This window comes from Lampris incognitus, chromosome 14 (assembly GCF_029633865.1).
Source record: "Lampris incognitus isolate fLamInc1 chromosome 14, fLamInc1.hap2, whole genome shotgun sequence".
Classification (NCBI taxonomy): domain Eukaryota; kingdom Metazoa; phylum Chordata; class Actinopteri; order Lampriformes; family Lampridae; genus Lampris; species Lampris incognitus.
In genome coordinates, this window is record NC_079224.1 from 15,503,804 (window position 1) to 15,519,769 (window position 15,966).

At 47.2% G+C, this 15,966-nt stretch overlaps 2 protein-coding genes across 3 annotated transcripts in view; one reads left to right on the plus strand and one right to left on the minus strand.

Annotated features, from left to right (window-relative positions):
* The first annotated feature begins 5,431 nt into the window (after window positions 1–5,431).
* On the plus strand, window positions 5,432–11,038 carry clul1 (clusterin-like 1 (retinal)). The gene is made up of 8 exons (XM_056293797.1): window positions 5,432–5,534; window positions 5,901–6,049; window positions 6,373–6,543; window positions 7,725–8,163; window positions 9,085–9,207; window positions 9,337–9,558; window positions 10,087–10,261; window positions 10,962–11,038. The coding sequence occupies exons 1-8, from the start codon at window positions 5,432–5,434 to the stop codon at window positions 10,975–10,977; spliced, it is 1,398 nt and encodes a 465-aa protein (XP_056149772.1). The 3' UTR covers window positions 10,978–11,038.
* Window positions 11,039–11,706: 668 nt separating this feature from the next.
* yes1 (YES proto-oncogene 1, Src family tyrosine kinase) overlaps window positions 11,707–15,966 on the minus strand; it is a 49,988-nt gene continuing 45,728 nt past the window's right edge. For both annotated transcript variants that reach the window (XM_056293501.1, XM_056293500.1), the window contains one exon: window positions 11,707–13,985. In XM_056293501.1, coding sequence (XP_056149476.1) covers window positions 13,777–13,985 — 209 coding nt within the window. In that variant the 3' untranslated portion in view covers window positions 11,707–13,776. The remainder of the gene's footprint in view (window positions 13,986–15,966) is intronic.

Here is a 15,966-nt window from a genome sequence, read left to right on the forward strand (position 1 = left end):
TTTATCATTTGCAAACCAGAAATGTCCACATTGAATAACAGTAATGAATTGGCCAGCAGTTGCAGACATGGATATAAGCACCTATTTTGTTAATAAATTTTGTAAATAAACTTTATAATAAATTTTATAAATAAATCATGACAATAGACAAATACCCCCCCCCTTGCACCGTTAGCGATCACATGTTTTTGAATTTTTGAATGTCGCACCTCTCCCTTCCCCATTGGACGTTGTGCACGTGATGTGCATGACGAGGCAGTAAGTGGTATGTTCCTTTCCCGTGTAGCTTTGTTGACAGCTGATGATTGCTTATGGCATGAAACAGGCTTGTACTACCTCATAAAGAATTTACTTGACCCACTGGATTATTTTGCTCCTCATTTGTTGAGCACTTTCCCTACCGTTGAGTGTTTCTTTGAACAAAGTTATATATATATATCCATCCATTATTCGAACCGCTTATCCTGCTCTCAGGGTTGTGGGGATGCTGGATCCTATCTCAGCACTCATTGGGCAGCGGGGGGGAGAAACCCTGGACAGGCCGCCAATTCATCACAGGGCCATATATATATATAGACCTTTTCAATTGAATATGTGCCAGTGTGCAGCCTGAGCTCCTCAGATGCGGCCCTTCTTACTGTTCTTGGCTTGGGTTAGGACTGAAGGAGGAACTTAACACATGAGAATGAAGAGATCAGGCTAACAGAGCCACTATCCTCTCTTAATGTCTTGATGCGTGCTCAATAATCCAGGTAAGGAAATCACAGAAAGTTGAATTGTTTATCTAGACACAACGTTTATCAGGAGAAACGTTTCATCACTCATCTAAGTGACCTCTTCAGTCTCACCTGACTATTATTCTGTGAAGCACTTTGTAAATAATATTAAAGAAAAGTGCTATAGTAATAAAGTTTACTCTTATTTAGTATCATCATGAGGCGGCATGGTGGTGCAGTGGTTAGCGTGGTCGCCTTACAGCAAGAAGGTCCTGGGTTCGAGCCCCGGAGTACTCCAACCTTGGGGGTCATCCCAGATCATCCTCTGTGTGGAGTTTGCATGTTTTCCCCGTGTCTGCGTGGGTTTCCTCCAGGGGCTCCGGTTTCCTCCCACAGTCCAAAGACATGTAGGTCAGGTGAATTGGCCGTACTAAATTGTCTCTAGATGCGAGTGTGTGTGTGTGTGTGGGGTGTGGGGTGTGTGGGGGGGGGGGGCTGTACAGGGTGTCTCCCTGCCTGCTGCCCAATGACTGCTGGGATAGGCTCCAGCATCCCGCGACCCTGGTTGGGATAACCGGCTTGGATAATGGATGGATGGATGGATAGTCCCATCATGTAGTAATAACAGTAATGTAAAGTGGTATTGTGGCAACAGGCATGGGTGCAAGTACATGAATACTGGGACAGCGTCCAGTGCTTTAGCTGTGCTCCCGTCCATAGGGTTAGTGGTTGTGTCAGGAAGGGCATCCGATGTAAAATTTTGCCTAATCAAGTATGCAGATTGACAAGACCATACTGGATCGGTCAAGGCTCGGGTTAACAACGGCCACCATTGGTGCTGTGCCCTCACATGGCACTGATGGAAATTGTAAAATCCGCTGTGATGACCCCTGAGAAACAGGGAACAAGCCAAAAAGCAGAAGAAGATGTGATAATAACAGAAGTGAATGTGCTCTCAAGGTAAATTTGACCACGTTGACACAAGCTTCCTGCCAGGCAGCGTTACAGCGAGAGCTGCTATTTGGCACAAATACATCAGCAGAATCTTTTTATTCATCATGTGACCATTAATGTTATGGGAAAGAAGCACCGAGGAGTAACTCCTTCTTCTTTTTTCGGCTTGTTCCCTGTTTCTCAGGGGTCACCACAGCAGATTTCAAATTTCCATGGTTCTCTGTGGGGACACAGCACCAGTGGTGGCCATTGTTAACCCGGGCCTTGACCGATCTGGTATGATCTTGTCAATCCGCATACTGACTTGGCAAAATGTTATGCCAGATGCCCTTCCTGACACAACCGCTAACCCTACGGACCGAGAAGTAACTCTTATGATCAACATGTCAGCTATAACGCAATAAGTACAAACATTTAGCAAACCCAGATGACAAAGAGGGTGGATGCATGGGTGTTGCGTGTTTTAGCCGAGAACAGCTGACACAAACCATGCTCTGCTGTGTAGTGGTCGAAAGCCAGAATTGTGTTTGCATGGAAAGCAAAAGGGTCAACACCGACCTTACCAAGATGATGCAGCGATGTTTTTTTCCCTCTCAAGGGCCTGACCGGTTCCCACTCAAAATATTTATCAGAAAGCATGAACACAAAAATTATATCAGCATCCACTACACCTGCATGTGCACCACGACAAATTCACCTCCTATGACCCCTTATGCAAAACAAAGGTGTGCGAGAGCGTGATGATGCCGGATTAGTGTGCAACAGCCCGGGGAACAGCCCGTAACAGGATAAGGCCTTAGCGGACAGAGCATAAATAGACCTGCTCAGGTGAAGAAAACAACAACACATTGACGGTCCGCACACACCGAGACACCTTCGGTCTTCTACTGGCAGGTAAATATTCCCTTCGATACCTCCTGTCATACTAGTGCTTTTCATATCAGTGTTTTATGATGTGCGATTTAGCTCCTTATTCCTGCTTTGCTCATATCAGCATGTGCTTTTGTGAGAAATAGGCTGGACTAGGCTACACGTACCCACCCGGCGGTAGACTGACATCACAATCACGTGTTATTTATATGAACTGCTCAGTCATGGGTTGCTTATTGACTCTTGCAGATGTTATCTTAGTGCACATACCTTATCGGTGCAAATGTGATTTACGGGTTGTTTTTTTTTTATCTAAAGAATGGGTTGAATAATTATGGAGCGTTTAGTCTCTTTTCTTTTTAAAAAGGTGCCTACTAGAAACTTCACACGATATCTTTCGGTTTGACATACAATGAAGCTGATTAACTACATGAGCAACCTAAACCCGTAATGAAATAAGACAATCGGTAGGGATAATTGCGTACATCCCCAGTTTAGAGTTAATCCCCTCTGGATGCCAAAATGTCTAAATCCACGCATGACTGAACCGGGCGGCGCCTCCGATGGAGTGAGGCGGGCCGGTTTCTCTCCACTCAGTTAAAAAGACAGCTCGCCGGTGCTCACGAGGAGGAGGACACAGCCGCCTCTCAAGGCTGAGTGTTTTTATGTTTGTGACTCGACTCCCGGCACGGCAGATGGGCCCTGCGATACAACCTGCCGGGCCTTTTAAGCTGAGGCGGCGTCTTCAGTATGCGGCGCCCGGCGCCTTGCCCTCTGCTGCACACACCTCCAACCCAACCGCTTCACACAAAGGGCAGATTTGTCAAAAATGAACAAGAACGGACACAGACGGGTTCAGCGGAGGGGAGCGAGTGGTCTTATTTTACCCAGGATTTCAAAATGACGCAGCTCCCCATCTACTTTGAATAAACAGGCCACATCGATCCCAGTGGTGTACAGGATTGAGTCTCCAAAATCTACACAACCAAAATCAAATCAGTCAGACTTCATTTGTATAGCACTTTTCATACAAACAAATGTAACACAAAGTGCTTCACACAATAAAACAATAAAATCCCCCCCCACACACACACACACACACAAAAAGGAGCAATGGTCAGGTAAAATAAATAAATAAATAAATAAAATTCAGGTAAAAAAAAAAGAAAATTAAAGAAAAGAAAAATCAGATAATAAATAAATAAAAATCTATAAAATCACCAAAATCTATAGAAGCATGGCAGTCCCACAGCTCCTCACAACTACAGTTACTTCAAACCCGCCGGTGTGTCCCCCAGGCCAGACCCGGTTTCACTCCCACAACGTTTTTGTTGCCAGGTCCGCACCGACTTCACTAAAGACTCGTGCAGCAGCTAACTCCCCAAACGTTACGGTTTTCCTCGATTCCTTTGGCACACTTTTCCATCCACGCTTTACTTTGTCAGAGCAGCTCACACACAGCCCTCAACAGAGGACAAAATGACCAAAACAGCACATGATGTTCGCAGAACGACACCACCTTCTCCAAACTTGTCACACACCCATCAAAACCAAACATCTCCATCAAAACCTACAATGTGTGCTCAGTTGAAAATGTATGTTTTCTCATTTATTTCACAATGGAGGACAAAATTGAAACTACAGCTGTCAATATCAACCTCCGCAACCGCCACTTCAGCTTTTGTACTGACTGTTTTACCACTGACAGCCATACTACAGTTGGGGTTTTGTACTGAGCACTCTCACTTAGGGAATATACTGTCAGAAAGTATTTGAAATTGTATATTTTGAGGGTCAGTTACTCTATTGTAAATGGCTTCAGTGAAACTAGAGTACTGCATTGTATTGTGGCAACACACATAACAAAATGGTTGTTGCCAAGAGTGCAACTAAAGTGACCCACAGCAAAGTGACTTAGCTATTTTCACTGTGCAACGCACCAACAACTGAGGCCACAGTACGACGGATCACGTTGGGCTGAACCCTTTGGCCAGCCTCCCTCATGGGGAGGCCATGATGGACTACGTGATCGATGATTGTTGCCCTAATTTCATTAGAGCATCTTACACAAACGCCACGTCCCCTGACCGGGGGGGGGGGGGGCTCTACCTCTACCACGACCTCTTCCTCGCCCTCGCTGAGGTTGTTGGTGGCGGCCTCCTCCATCCATGCTTGGTATCGAATTCAATCTGTTGACCTCTTGTATAGGTTGAGAGCTAATTGATGAATTGTGCCCAGAGAGTTCACACAGGTGCTGGGGGTATTTAGAGTTGAGAGAGCAGTTTCGGTAGGTCTCTCTCTGAGAAGTGTGTCAACTGTTTCAAAAAGTGCGTTAAAACTCAATGAAAATTGTGTGAAAGCAATGAGAACTAGTTAACCCATTGGCCAGAGAAGACTCTTGCCGTGCAAAGAAGGTGTGAGCATCAGATTAAGTTGACCCATGACTCGCTAAATGTGTGTAAGCAGTCAAGGAAAACGTTAACAGATAAGCTGCACGCAAAACTCTGTATAACTGGTCACTGACACTATAAATGTCACATCCGAGGTAAAACTACTGAGGTTTCTCCCATCCAAACAGTTATGCAGCGCCACCAAGTGGTAGACCTAGTCATAACTTTGTTACGTTAATGTTTACTTACCCCCCTGCTCAAACCCAGATCCAATTAGCCTCCTGGATTAACCTAAATGTTTGTTTGCTCCAAGATGTGCATGGGACAGGCACATGTTTACTTATGAGTGAATGATTTGTGTGCAACCACGCTGCATGTGTGCATCTACCTGTGTGCACATGCATGTCAGCAAGTCAACTGTAAACGTTTCCAGAGGAAAAGCTGGATTAAAAAAAACACATCTTTTGGTTTTCCCGTGCAGTGTTGTGACTGAGATCAGAGATGAGGCTCCCGCTCAGTTTGGCTGTTCTGGTGACGGCGGTGGGTTTTCTTCACTCGGTCCCGGAGGACCCACCCAAAGGCATCTCAGAGGACACCCTGAAACGTGAGTTGGCACGAGTGCGTCGAAACCACTCTCCCATGACCTTGTCATCTAGTGACCACATGCTCCACTTTAATCTCTCGTTCAGCCTTTCCTCTTCCCCATCCAACACGTCCTGTATCTGCTGCCATGCGGTATTACACATGATAATGTGTTCACTTGTGTGGTTTGTTTTACTGCACTGTGATACTTCTCAGAGAATTTCACACACACACACGCTCAGTGCATAAATCAGATTTTTTCTAAATATTATGTTTATCATTGCATTAATCATATATATTGTCTTGTGCTGTTTACACACAGAGTTTTTCTATGATCCCAGTTTTCAGCTTATAAAAAGTCTTATTGAGCCCCCTCCCCTTTTCTCAGAGTTATCTTTGGATGGAGAGAAGTTGGTCGATGAGGAGTTGAGGAGAGCACTGTATGGGGTGAAGCAGATAAAAGAGGTGATGTCAAGGAACGAGGAGAAGCATGAGCACCTGATGACGTCCCTCCGACACAGCAGTGAGAAGAAGAAGGTCCTGGCCTGTGCTGACTTAACGCCAGCTCTACTGTTATTTCTCTTGGGGAAATATGTGCATGCGGGGGGGGGGGGCGTCTTAAAGGCTCTGAGGCATGGAAATGACTAACACTGGCTCTTTGCACATGAGCGGTTTGTGGCTTTTAATGTTTTAGTGTGTTTCATGGCATAAATGAGTATTATTTCATAATGTTGCTGTTTGATCTGAGCAGGAAAGGAGTAAAAAGAAAGAACATGAAACGACAGATAAATGAACACAAACAGTAGAGAGAGAGAGAGAGATAGAATAAAACAGTTACAGTGTATTTTTCCTGCCACCAGGGGGCAGCCCAACTTGCCCGGGAGGTAACGGAGAAGCTGGAGGAGGCAGAGGAGCAGTGTAAGGACTCTCTGCAGTCAGAATGGGAGGAGTGCAGGCCCTGCCTGGAGGACGCCTGTAAGACCTTCTACACCTCCACCTGTCGCAGGGGCTTCTCCGCCTTCCATGCCAAGGTGCCAAAAATAGCCATCCCAGTTCACCCAGTGCAACGTCTGCTCTGACCCAGTTACTAGGCGATTGTGTTGTGTTTGTTAGGTGTGATTGTGCAGAGCACTTTGGAGTGCAATTTTAGCGTGGCTATCTGCAGAAGTCAGCAGAGCCTCATTTGTGATGGTGCTTGTGTCTTGGGCTGCAAAGATCCTCAAGAGAACCGGGGAAAGGAGATCAACGAAGAGCAACTTCAGAGTAGAGAACATTGGGAATTCTTCTCTTGGTCTTTCGCAGCCAGATGTTGTTTTATAACCTGTAACTGTAGGTTACCAATAGGCTATACATCATATGATGTAACAGATGTATGCCACGTTCCACATTCACAAAGAAGATAATTCCAGACGAATTAATGAGCTTGAAAAGTTGCCTGACATAACTGACTAACCTACCCATATTTGCCATAGACAAGCCATAGTAAATCTGCTGGACAGTTTAATGAGGTATTTAAAGTAGTTGTTACGACCATGGCCGGATGAACCCACCAGGGGGCCCCGGGCACGCATGTCCATTGCCCCCCCCCAGCCCGTCAGATAGGCTAAACAAACACCACTAAACATTGTTAAATGTAAAACTAATGCAAATACCCAACATGGCAGTCGACGCTATGCCAATCTGCATGTAGCTTGGGGCCCCTGCACCAATAGAGGTTTTGTAGCTTGGGGCCCTGCATCAGTAGAGACTGTAGCTTGGGGCCCCTGCATCAACAGAGACTAGCTTGGGCGTTGGAACAAACGTCCCTTGTAGGGTATGATTGGGGATCCCTACTACACGCGAACACAATACTCCTGACCTTTTGGGGCCCCTCGTGGTCCAGGGCCCTGGGACACTCGCCCGGCATGCCCGGGCCATAATCCAGCCTCGGTTATGACACGGAAGAATCTGTTGTCAGATTCTTCTGTAATTTGCTTTGCATCGCAGCCCCTCTGTTAGAAACAAATCTGAATACATGATGCACATAACTGACATCACAAATGTTATCCCCCGACCCCCTTTGCACTAGATGGAGTGAGTATATTTACTCTGCAGTACCACAGTTCTTACTGCAGTAACCAGTAACAGGGGTGGGTGTGTGAGTGCAGACTTGTCATTTGGGTAATCAAATGGACACAACAAGCCAACAGACATTTTCTCATCCATGTCATAGGTCGAGAACTTCTTCCACCGAGTGTCCAAACGCTTTGGCCCCCGTGAGCAGCCCATCGAGGCAGGCGACATCCTCGTGAACCAGAGCCCTGAGAACCAGGACCTGGAGGTGAGCCGCATCGAAGATTCCTTTAACCGCCTGATGAGCAAGATGGGCACGCTGGTGAAACGCAGCATGGTCCTGGTCTCCAAGATGAGCAGCAAATTCGACAAGGTCCTCCAGAGAGCCTTCCTGAACAAGACCAGAGACGAGGTAGAGGAGACCCCCTCTGATCCCTTCTACCCCGCCCGTGACTCTGGCTTCCTGCAGGGTGTGGGCCTGGAGGATGTGCTCGACTCCTTCTTTGACTTCGGCAGGAGCGTGGTGGAGGAGTTTGGAGCCGTCGTGACCCAAGTGTTTGGGGACCTCCACGAGGCAGTGGAGGAAGAGAGGAAGAAAGGTAAGGTGTTGGACCTCAAACTTTGGAACACACAAAGTCAGCGGTGGCTGTTAGGGCCAGCAGTGCCTTCTCTGCTGGCTCAACAGTCTCACAGCGTTTTGTTTTATGCTAATGCAATTCTGCTTTGCATCACTCTATTATCATTGGTGAAATTATATAATTCTATGTTCCCTCACTTTGCCGCCTGCACTGGAGCTCAACATATGAGGCCTTTCATCCAGTTCCTCTGGACTACCTCTTGGTGAAATTAAAACCTGTACTCCACCAGCAGGGCTGTCAGAATCAGCACTAATTCTGTCTGCTATGAGAGGAGGAGAGTTATTTTATCACCTAAGATTTCCACATTTTTCAACCAATCATATTTTAATACCAGCTCTTTGTGCATGGCTTGTCTATATTATTGCAAACAAAGTGGGTGCTGTACATGGCAGGGCAAGCTAGCAGTGTAAGCCGACATCCACATTTGCTGCACTGCCTAAAACAAGCAAATTCTCGCACAAACGCATTGCGGCTTCAAATCGTGGAGCAACTAAGGACAAGCGACCAAGCCGAATTCAAACTATGACCAAGGCTCAGCGTTTTCGGTTTTTACCGATTTTCACCGAAAAATACCCAGATTTTCACCCGGATGTTATGTTTCCACAGATCCAAAAGTTGTTCCTGTTCGTGTGAGGTTATGCAACACTGTCCTCTTGTGGCGAAATTCGGCATGCTGGATGGCTTTGAAAAATAAAAACCGAACACGCTGAGCCTTGACTATGACAAATAGTGTTGTATAATAAATGACCAGTTGTCATAGTTTATTTATTAGACAAGTTTTTCTTAGCTATGACTGCATCAATAGTGGGAAGATTTTAGGAAGAATAAATGAGGATGGAGGAAAAAAAACGGACAACTATTTTCCCCCCCTGTTTGGCGCAGAGAGGGACACGTTCCCTCGTTTCTTGCAGAACAGAAAACTGTGCAAAGATCTGCGGAGACAGACCTCAGAATGCTGGCGGCTGCAGAACCAATGTGAGGCCTGCCAGGGGGCCCTGCTCACAGGTGAGGAGGGAACACCCCCCCCCACACACACACACACACACACAGGGCCAGCCCAAGCCCGATCAACACACACAGATGTTAAGATGGACAGATGGACATCATCTTGCGCTCTCCTCTCCGGGTCCTCAGAGTGCCCAGCTGTGCGTGAGCTGCACCTGGAGCTGGATGAGGTGTCCCAACTGCTGGACATCTCCAAAGAGCAATACGAGGAGATCCTGTCCATTGTCCAGCATCACGCCGACGAAACCATCAACTGGCTCAGCAACATGGCCGCCGAATTCAGCTGGGTGGCGCAGATCGCGGCCAAGAACGACAGCATCCCGGACAGCATCTTCCGCATCACCACGGTGAGTAGGAAGACGGGTACGAGTTAAACCCGCGGGACACAGACAAGGACGGGCAAAAGGTGTGGATGTAAAGTGGTGTATTCTTCATGTTGAATTGTCAGCGATTGTGACGCAGATGAAAACAACACAACCTATACAATCACACTTGTTTCACTCCCATGATAGCTTAGTTTTTAATTAAAATGGCCGCTTAGCCTCTCTTTTGCACTACCTTCCACTTGATCCCCATTCTGCTGTTTTCACAGTCAGAATCAGATTCAGAATCAGATCCAGAATCAGAATCATATTTGTTGCCAAGTACAAGAACATACAAGGAACTTGTCTTGGTATGTTGGTGCAAGAAGGAAGAATTAAAAGTAGTTAAGATTAAAGTTTAAAATAATAATGAATAAACTATACAGATTCTAAAGCACCTTTAAACGGACTTTATGTGACGATGTTTTATCTTTCTAACGTGGTGCAGTCTGAGCTGCATTTCTCGTATGAGCGGTGCCACATGAGTAAAGTTGGTGTTATTCTTGTGATCAGGTAGTGCAGAAGAGCAGCGACGGAGACAACGGGCCGGTACCGGAGACCGAGGTTCAGGTAGATATCCTGGACTCTCCTGCCCTCCTGCTCTCGGTGCCGGGTCAGCTGGATGTGCAGGACCCTGCCTTCATCCAGTACGTAGCCCAGGAGGCTCTGGGCAAATACAAGGAGTTGATCAGGTGGGAAGCTCAACCTGCAAGGCCCGACTTCCATCAGACATTTGAGCATCAGCGCATTAAAAAGATGACTATGGTGGGAGTCCGGGTAGCGTAGCGGTCTATTCCATTGCCTACCAACACCGGGATCGCCGGTTCGAATCCCCGTGTTATGTCCGGCTTGGTTGGGCGTCTCCACAGCCACAATTGGCCTTGTCTGTGGGTGGGAAGCCGGATGTGGGTATGTGTCCTGGTCGCTGAACTAGCGCCTCCTCTGGTCGGTCGGGGTGGCTGTTCAGGGGGGAGGGGGAACTGGGGGGAATACCGTGACCCTCCCATGTGCTACATCCCCCTGGTGAAACTCCTCACTGTCAGGTGAAAAGAAGCGGCTGGCGACTCCACATGTATGGGAGGAGGCATGTGGTAGTCTGCAGCCTTCCCCAGATCGGCAGAGGGGGTGGAGCAGAGACCGGGACGGCTCAGAGTGGGGTAATTGGCTGGGTACAATTGGGGAGAGAGAAAAAAAGGGAGGGGGAGGGAGGGGATGACTATGAACAGTTGGTTGGTAATGGACGTTATTTTCTACTATTTAAGCCATGAGGTTAATCGTTCATATGGACTTGTTTTGATTTTTTTTTTTTGCATGTTTGTTTCTCACATTTACTGCTTTGTGCTCCACAATTCTGACTCGACCCGTTTTTTTGTTTTTGGCCTGTGCTTTCAGGTACGAGGAGAAATGAAAGTCGAGGGAGTTTCCATCAGCTGTTCTTGCGCTTCATGGAGCTCAGAACTGGACTATCGTCCTATGCACCGTTTGTTTTTACCTGTAGTTTGAATGTATATATGAATAAACCGATGTAACTTATTCAATATTTGTTAATTGTAAACAAATTTACCTCCTGATGTGGCGTCAGGGTGGCGTGGCGGTCTATTCCGTTGGCTACCAACACGGGGATCGCCGGTTCGAATCCGCGTGTTACCTCCGGCTTGGTCGGGCATCCCTACAGACACAATTGGCCGTGTCTGCGGGTGGGAAGCCGGATAAGGGTATGTGTCCTGGTCACTGCACTAGCACCTCCTCTGGTCGGTCGGTCGGGGCACCTGTTCGGGGGGGGGGGGGTAACGTGATCCTCCCACATGCTACGTCCCCCTGGTGAAACTCCTCACTGTCGGGTGAAAAGAAGTGGCTGGCGACTCCACCTGCAGCCCTCCCCCGGTTCGGCAGAGGGAGTGGAGCAGCAACCGGGCCAGCTCGGAAGAGTGGGGGTAATTGGGGAGAAAAAGGGGGGGGGGGATTATGTACATCTGAAAACGGCTGAAAGAAAGTGTAATTATATTGACCATTCGATCCACACTCGTGGAAGTGACCACAATAAAGTATTCGTAAAAACAAGGCTGCGTTCTTCATTTGTAGTCATGGTAACGCTACCAAGCAAACAAACGGACCACTAAGGGAAAACGTTAAGTAAACTTTTTATTTTCTTTTCACTGTACAAAATCATTAGTTTTCATCCTCAGTCAGCTCCTCCTCACCTCCTCGTCCTGCTGCCTCCCATCATTCACAACAAATCACATATTAGCTTCCTGCGAGTCAAGCGCACAAACATAACATGTAGAAGACTCGCACATCTTTACTCGACCCCTTGGTTTACAGGGCGACGTTAAGAAGGGATCGTTCTCCTTATCACCGATCCCCCAACGCCTCCCAGTGGACAGGCGATGGATTAACGTTACTTCCATGGCCTGAATTATTGTTCTTTTACTCCAACGTACCCAACCTTATAGAAAGTACCGAAGCCCAGATCCAAACAAACACTACCGGGGTTCTGCTTTGTCTGGTATCCAAGGTATACAAAAATATTCTTTAATACCTTGCTGGTGAAATTATGGCTTTTTTTTTTTACATTGGAAACTGCTGGGGGGTGGTGGGGGGTGGCAGAGCATCGGATGAGCAAATATTGTGAGATGGTCGTCCTGGCGACGCCGTACCGAGGGATGGATTTGCATAGATTCACCTGCTCTCTAGTGTCTGTCGGCTCTGGGTGAAACCATCTCTCCTGTGAACGCTCCTGAGGGACGCAGCGCTAAGGACACCGAAGGCATACTCACGCAAGAATCCCCCGACAGGTGCAGTAACCTGCGGGATTTTGTTATAAGGAAGTACCACAGACCCCCCCCCCCGCGGTCATTCACACTCCCCATCCGGATGATGCAAGGACAACCTGCAGCGAGGTTATACTACACTGACATCCGCACCGTGGAAGAGGGACGACGGGGGTATCTATCTGAGACAAACAGCACCACCTCTCATAAATCAATTAAGACAAATTGCGTAATTCACTCCGATTTATGCTAAACTGTCACGTAAAATTTAAAAGCTGTAAAGTTTCATTTTAAAAAGAATTAGAAAATGTTACAGAAGTGTTTGTTTTTTTTTTGCATGTGTGAAATGATCAAAACATTTTTCGTGATTTTCAAGTTTACGAGATGAGCCCGTTCGACATGAGAAATAAAAAAACAAAACAAAATGATTTGCCATTCAAGTCACATTATCTTAAAAGGAACGTACGAACCGCATCCGTTACTCTAACTTGCGCCAAACCCATCACACCTGCTTAAAATACAATTCTTTACACGTACATCCGCTGCTGCTTTAACCCGAGGTACATTCTGAGATGTATACTGCCCCGTCCCATCCTGCTACTCGTCACTTCTGCCCCGTCCCATCCAGCTACTCATTCATCACTTCTGCCCCGTCCCATCCAGCTACTCATTCATCACTTCTGCCCCGTCCCATCCAGCTACTCATTCATCACTTCTGCCCCGTCCTATCCGGCTACTCATTCATCACTTCTGCCCCGTCCCATCCACATCTTACAGTCACAGCACATACTTAACATGTCAACCACAGGTATTGGTCTGTCAAAGAAAAGGAGAAGATCAATCTAGAATAACCCAAACTCCTGTACATACAGAATTCCTTGACTCCAAAATACAAAAAAAAAAAGGATGTTTGTAAAACAAATGCCAAAAAAAGGGGAAATTAAGAGAAATGTAGAATTTGAAAGACCATTGAAATGAAGAAAAGAAAAAAAAACTCTGTGCAACTGCAAGTTAGTCGTCATTTATCTTTTGGGATCCATCGCTCTGAGAAAGCCCCTCCTGTTTTTCCATCACAGTGTTCTTGGCCGGTCCATATGGACTACTCTACTCTGATTAAACAGCATTCTCACCGTACTTACAGAGTATTCTTAGTGTACCAGTACCAATCTGTACCCTTGGAAATATCCCTAAACCCCCTCACCCAGGTAAACACTGTTTCTACTTCCATGTCTAACTTTTTTTTTTGTACGGCAATGAAATTCCCAATGTACCAGTGAGCATGGCTGAGGACCAATTTTTGTAGCATTCTTGCTCTAAAATCGTCTTTCCCCCCACAGACTCGGTGTGGGTGGGGTGGGGTGGGGGTGGTTCCCCCTTGTCTGCGGGTGCGCCCTTGTGTGGAGCTGGAGTAAAAAACGAGTTCGGTTAACTCCGCGCTACAGGTTGTCGCCGGGCTGGTACTGGGGCTCCGTGGCTGTGAAGTAGTCTTCCAAAAAGGACTGGATGTACTCGAAAGTGGGCCTTTCGTCGGGCTCCTTCTTCCAACACTGCCTCATCATCTCGTGGAGGGACTCTGGGCAGCCCTGGGGGCACGGCATGCGGTAGCCTCGCTCCACCTGCTCCAGCACCTCCCGGTTCACCATACCTGGCAGAGAGAAGCCGGAGAGAGAAGACGTGAGAGGCAGTCATAACTAGGAATATGTTAATGAACTTGACGAAGGAAGACCTTCAGTTATGTTTGGTGGATCACAAAGACACATTAATGCAGGGTTTTAGTACAAGGGTATAATAAATATAGGGCTATTTGAGTAAATCTGCACTTTGCAGAAATAATGAATGCTGGTAATATGGTCCGATAACAGTGATACAAACTGAACAAACTAAATGAGACAATGTTGCAGAGGTCAAGTGTGCAGAGTAATGCCAACCATCCATTCATTACCCAAACCGCTTATCCTACTTAGGGTTGTGGGGATGCTGGAGCTTATCCCAGCAGCCACTGGGCGGCAGGTGGGGAGACACCCTGGACAGGTCGCCAGGCCATCACAAGGCCGACACATTCACACCTAGGGACAATCTAGTACCGATCCACCTGACCTACATGCCTTTGGACTGTGGGAGGAAACCCACACAGACACGGGGAGAACATACAAACTCCACACAGAGGACGACCCGGGACGACCCCCCCAAGGTTGGACTACCCCGGGGCTCGAACCCAGGACCTTCGTGCTGTGAGGCGACTGCGCTAATCACTGCGCCACCGTGCCACCAATAATGCCATTAACTGTTCAAATCCTCAATCTTCCTGCCCTGGTGAGCCACATACCTTAAAATTTATCTATATTGTACTTTTTTTGGACAGTTGTGTGTCCACGTCTGTTTGGACACACACAAGATTTCTGTTCAGTTCCAATGGGAGGCCACAGTTTTTTGTCTTTCTTTTTTTGCATTTTCCTTCAAATCCGAGATCACAAAATGCCAGTAATTTAAACTCTTTGCTAGAATTTCTGTCCTCTTCAGCGTCACAACAGCCAAAGCGTGCAGTATCCCACTCCTCTCCAGGACAGGAAAGAGGATGATCCTGAACCCTGTGACACCGCAAATGCACCTCCCCGGGGAGATGGACTGTAGCGAAAAGAGGTTATGACACAGTGACAGCGGTACGGACTCTCACACGGTCACAGTCACATGCTCCCCCCCCCCTTCTCTCTCTCACACACACAACAACCCTCGATCCACCCTCCACTGCCCCCTCTCTCCCCCCCTCTCTCAGTGGGACAGCATGGATCAAATTCTCTCACACCCTCTGAAAGAGGAGAGGTCTGGAGATGGAGGCTACAATGGTGCGGCGGGTATTTTCGAAGCCGAGGTGCTGGCATAGTTTATGTCCTGATTTGAGGATATCTCAGTTCTCATTACACGCCTGTGATGTTATTTCCATATTGACTTAAAAATAAAATGAGATCCAGGCTCAAGTCACCATGCAACCGCTTTGCGTAGCCCGAGTCTATCCGCGTACACATCCTTTCTATGCTTTTTCATTACTAAAAAAAAAAAAGCACGCTCACACAATGCTAAATTACCCTTCCCATTACAAAGTTGGCCCAGCGAGAGGTGCAGAAACCCTGCGGGTCTTGACCAGAACTCATTCCCTGGAACCAGTGGTTCTCGGGTGCATTAATTAGACGGAAGGATTCACGCTCAAATGCCAGGGAGGCTGAGGGAGCCAGATGGTTGTGTATATAAGAGTTAGTGGCTAGGTCCGCCATATGGCACGCCGTAATCAGTGCCAGTCACAAGTCAACGACCGGCAAACCGCAGTACCGGTTACCGACAGCAGGGAGCAGAGGTGAAGCAACAGATGTAGGTGACTGGGGGTGGATGAGACGTCTCAAAAAAAAAAAAAAACTGGTGGAGTTGAGAGGGGCATTTTCTCATAGGCTGATAGACCATCAGACACCGTGCTTACCCACACCTGCTGAGTTGTGTTTTACTCAACAACGTGTGAGAAAATACTGCTTATTTCTTCATGTTGAGATCATCATTCATGGTGGCATGATATCTGACCTACACTACATCACAATACGTACGTGTCAGAGGACGCGTTTTTGCGAGACCGAAATTCG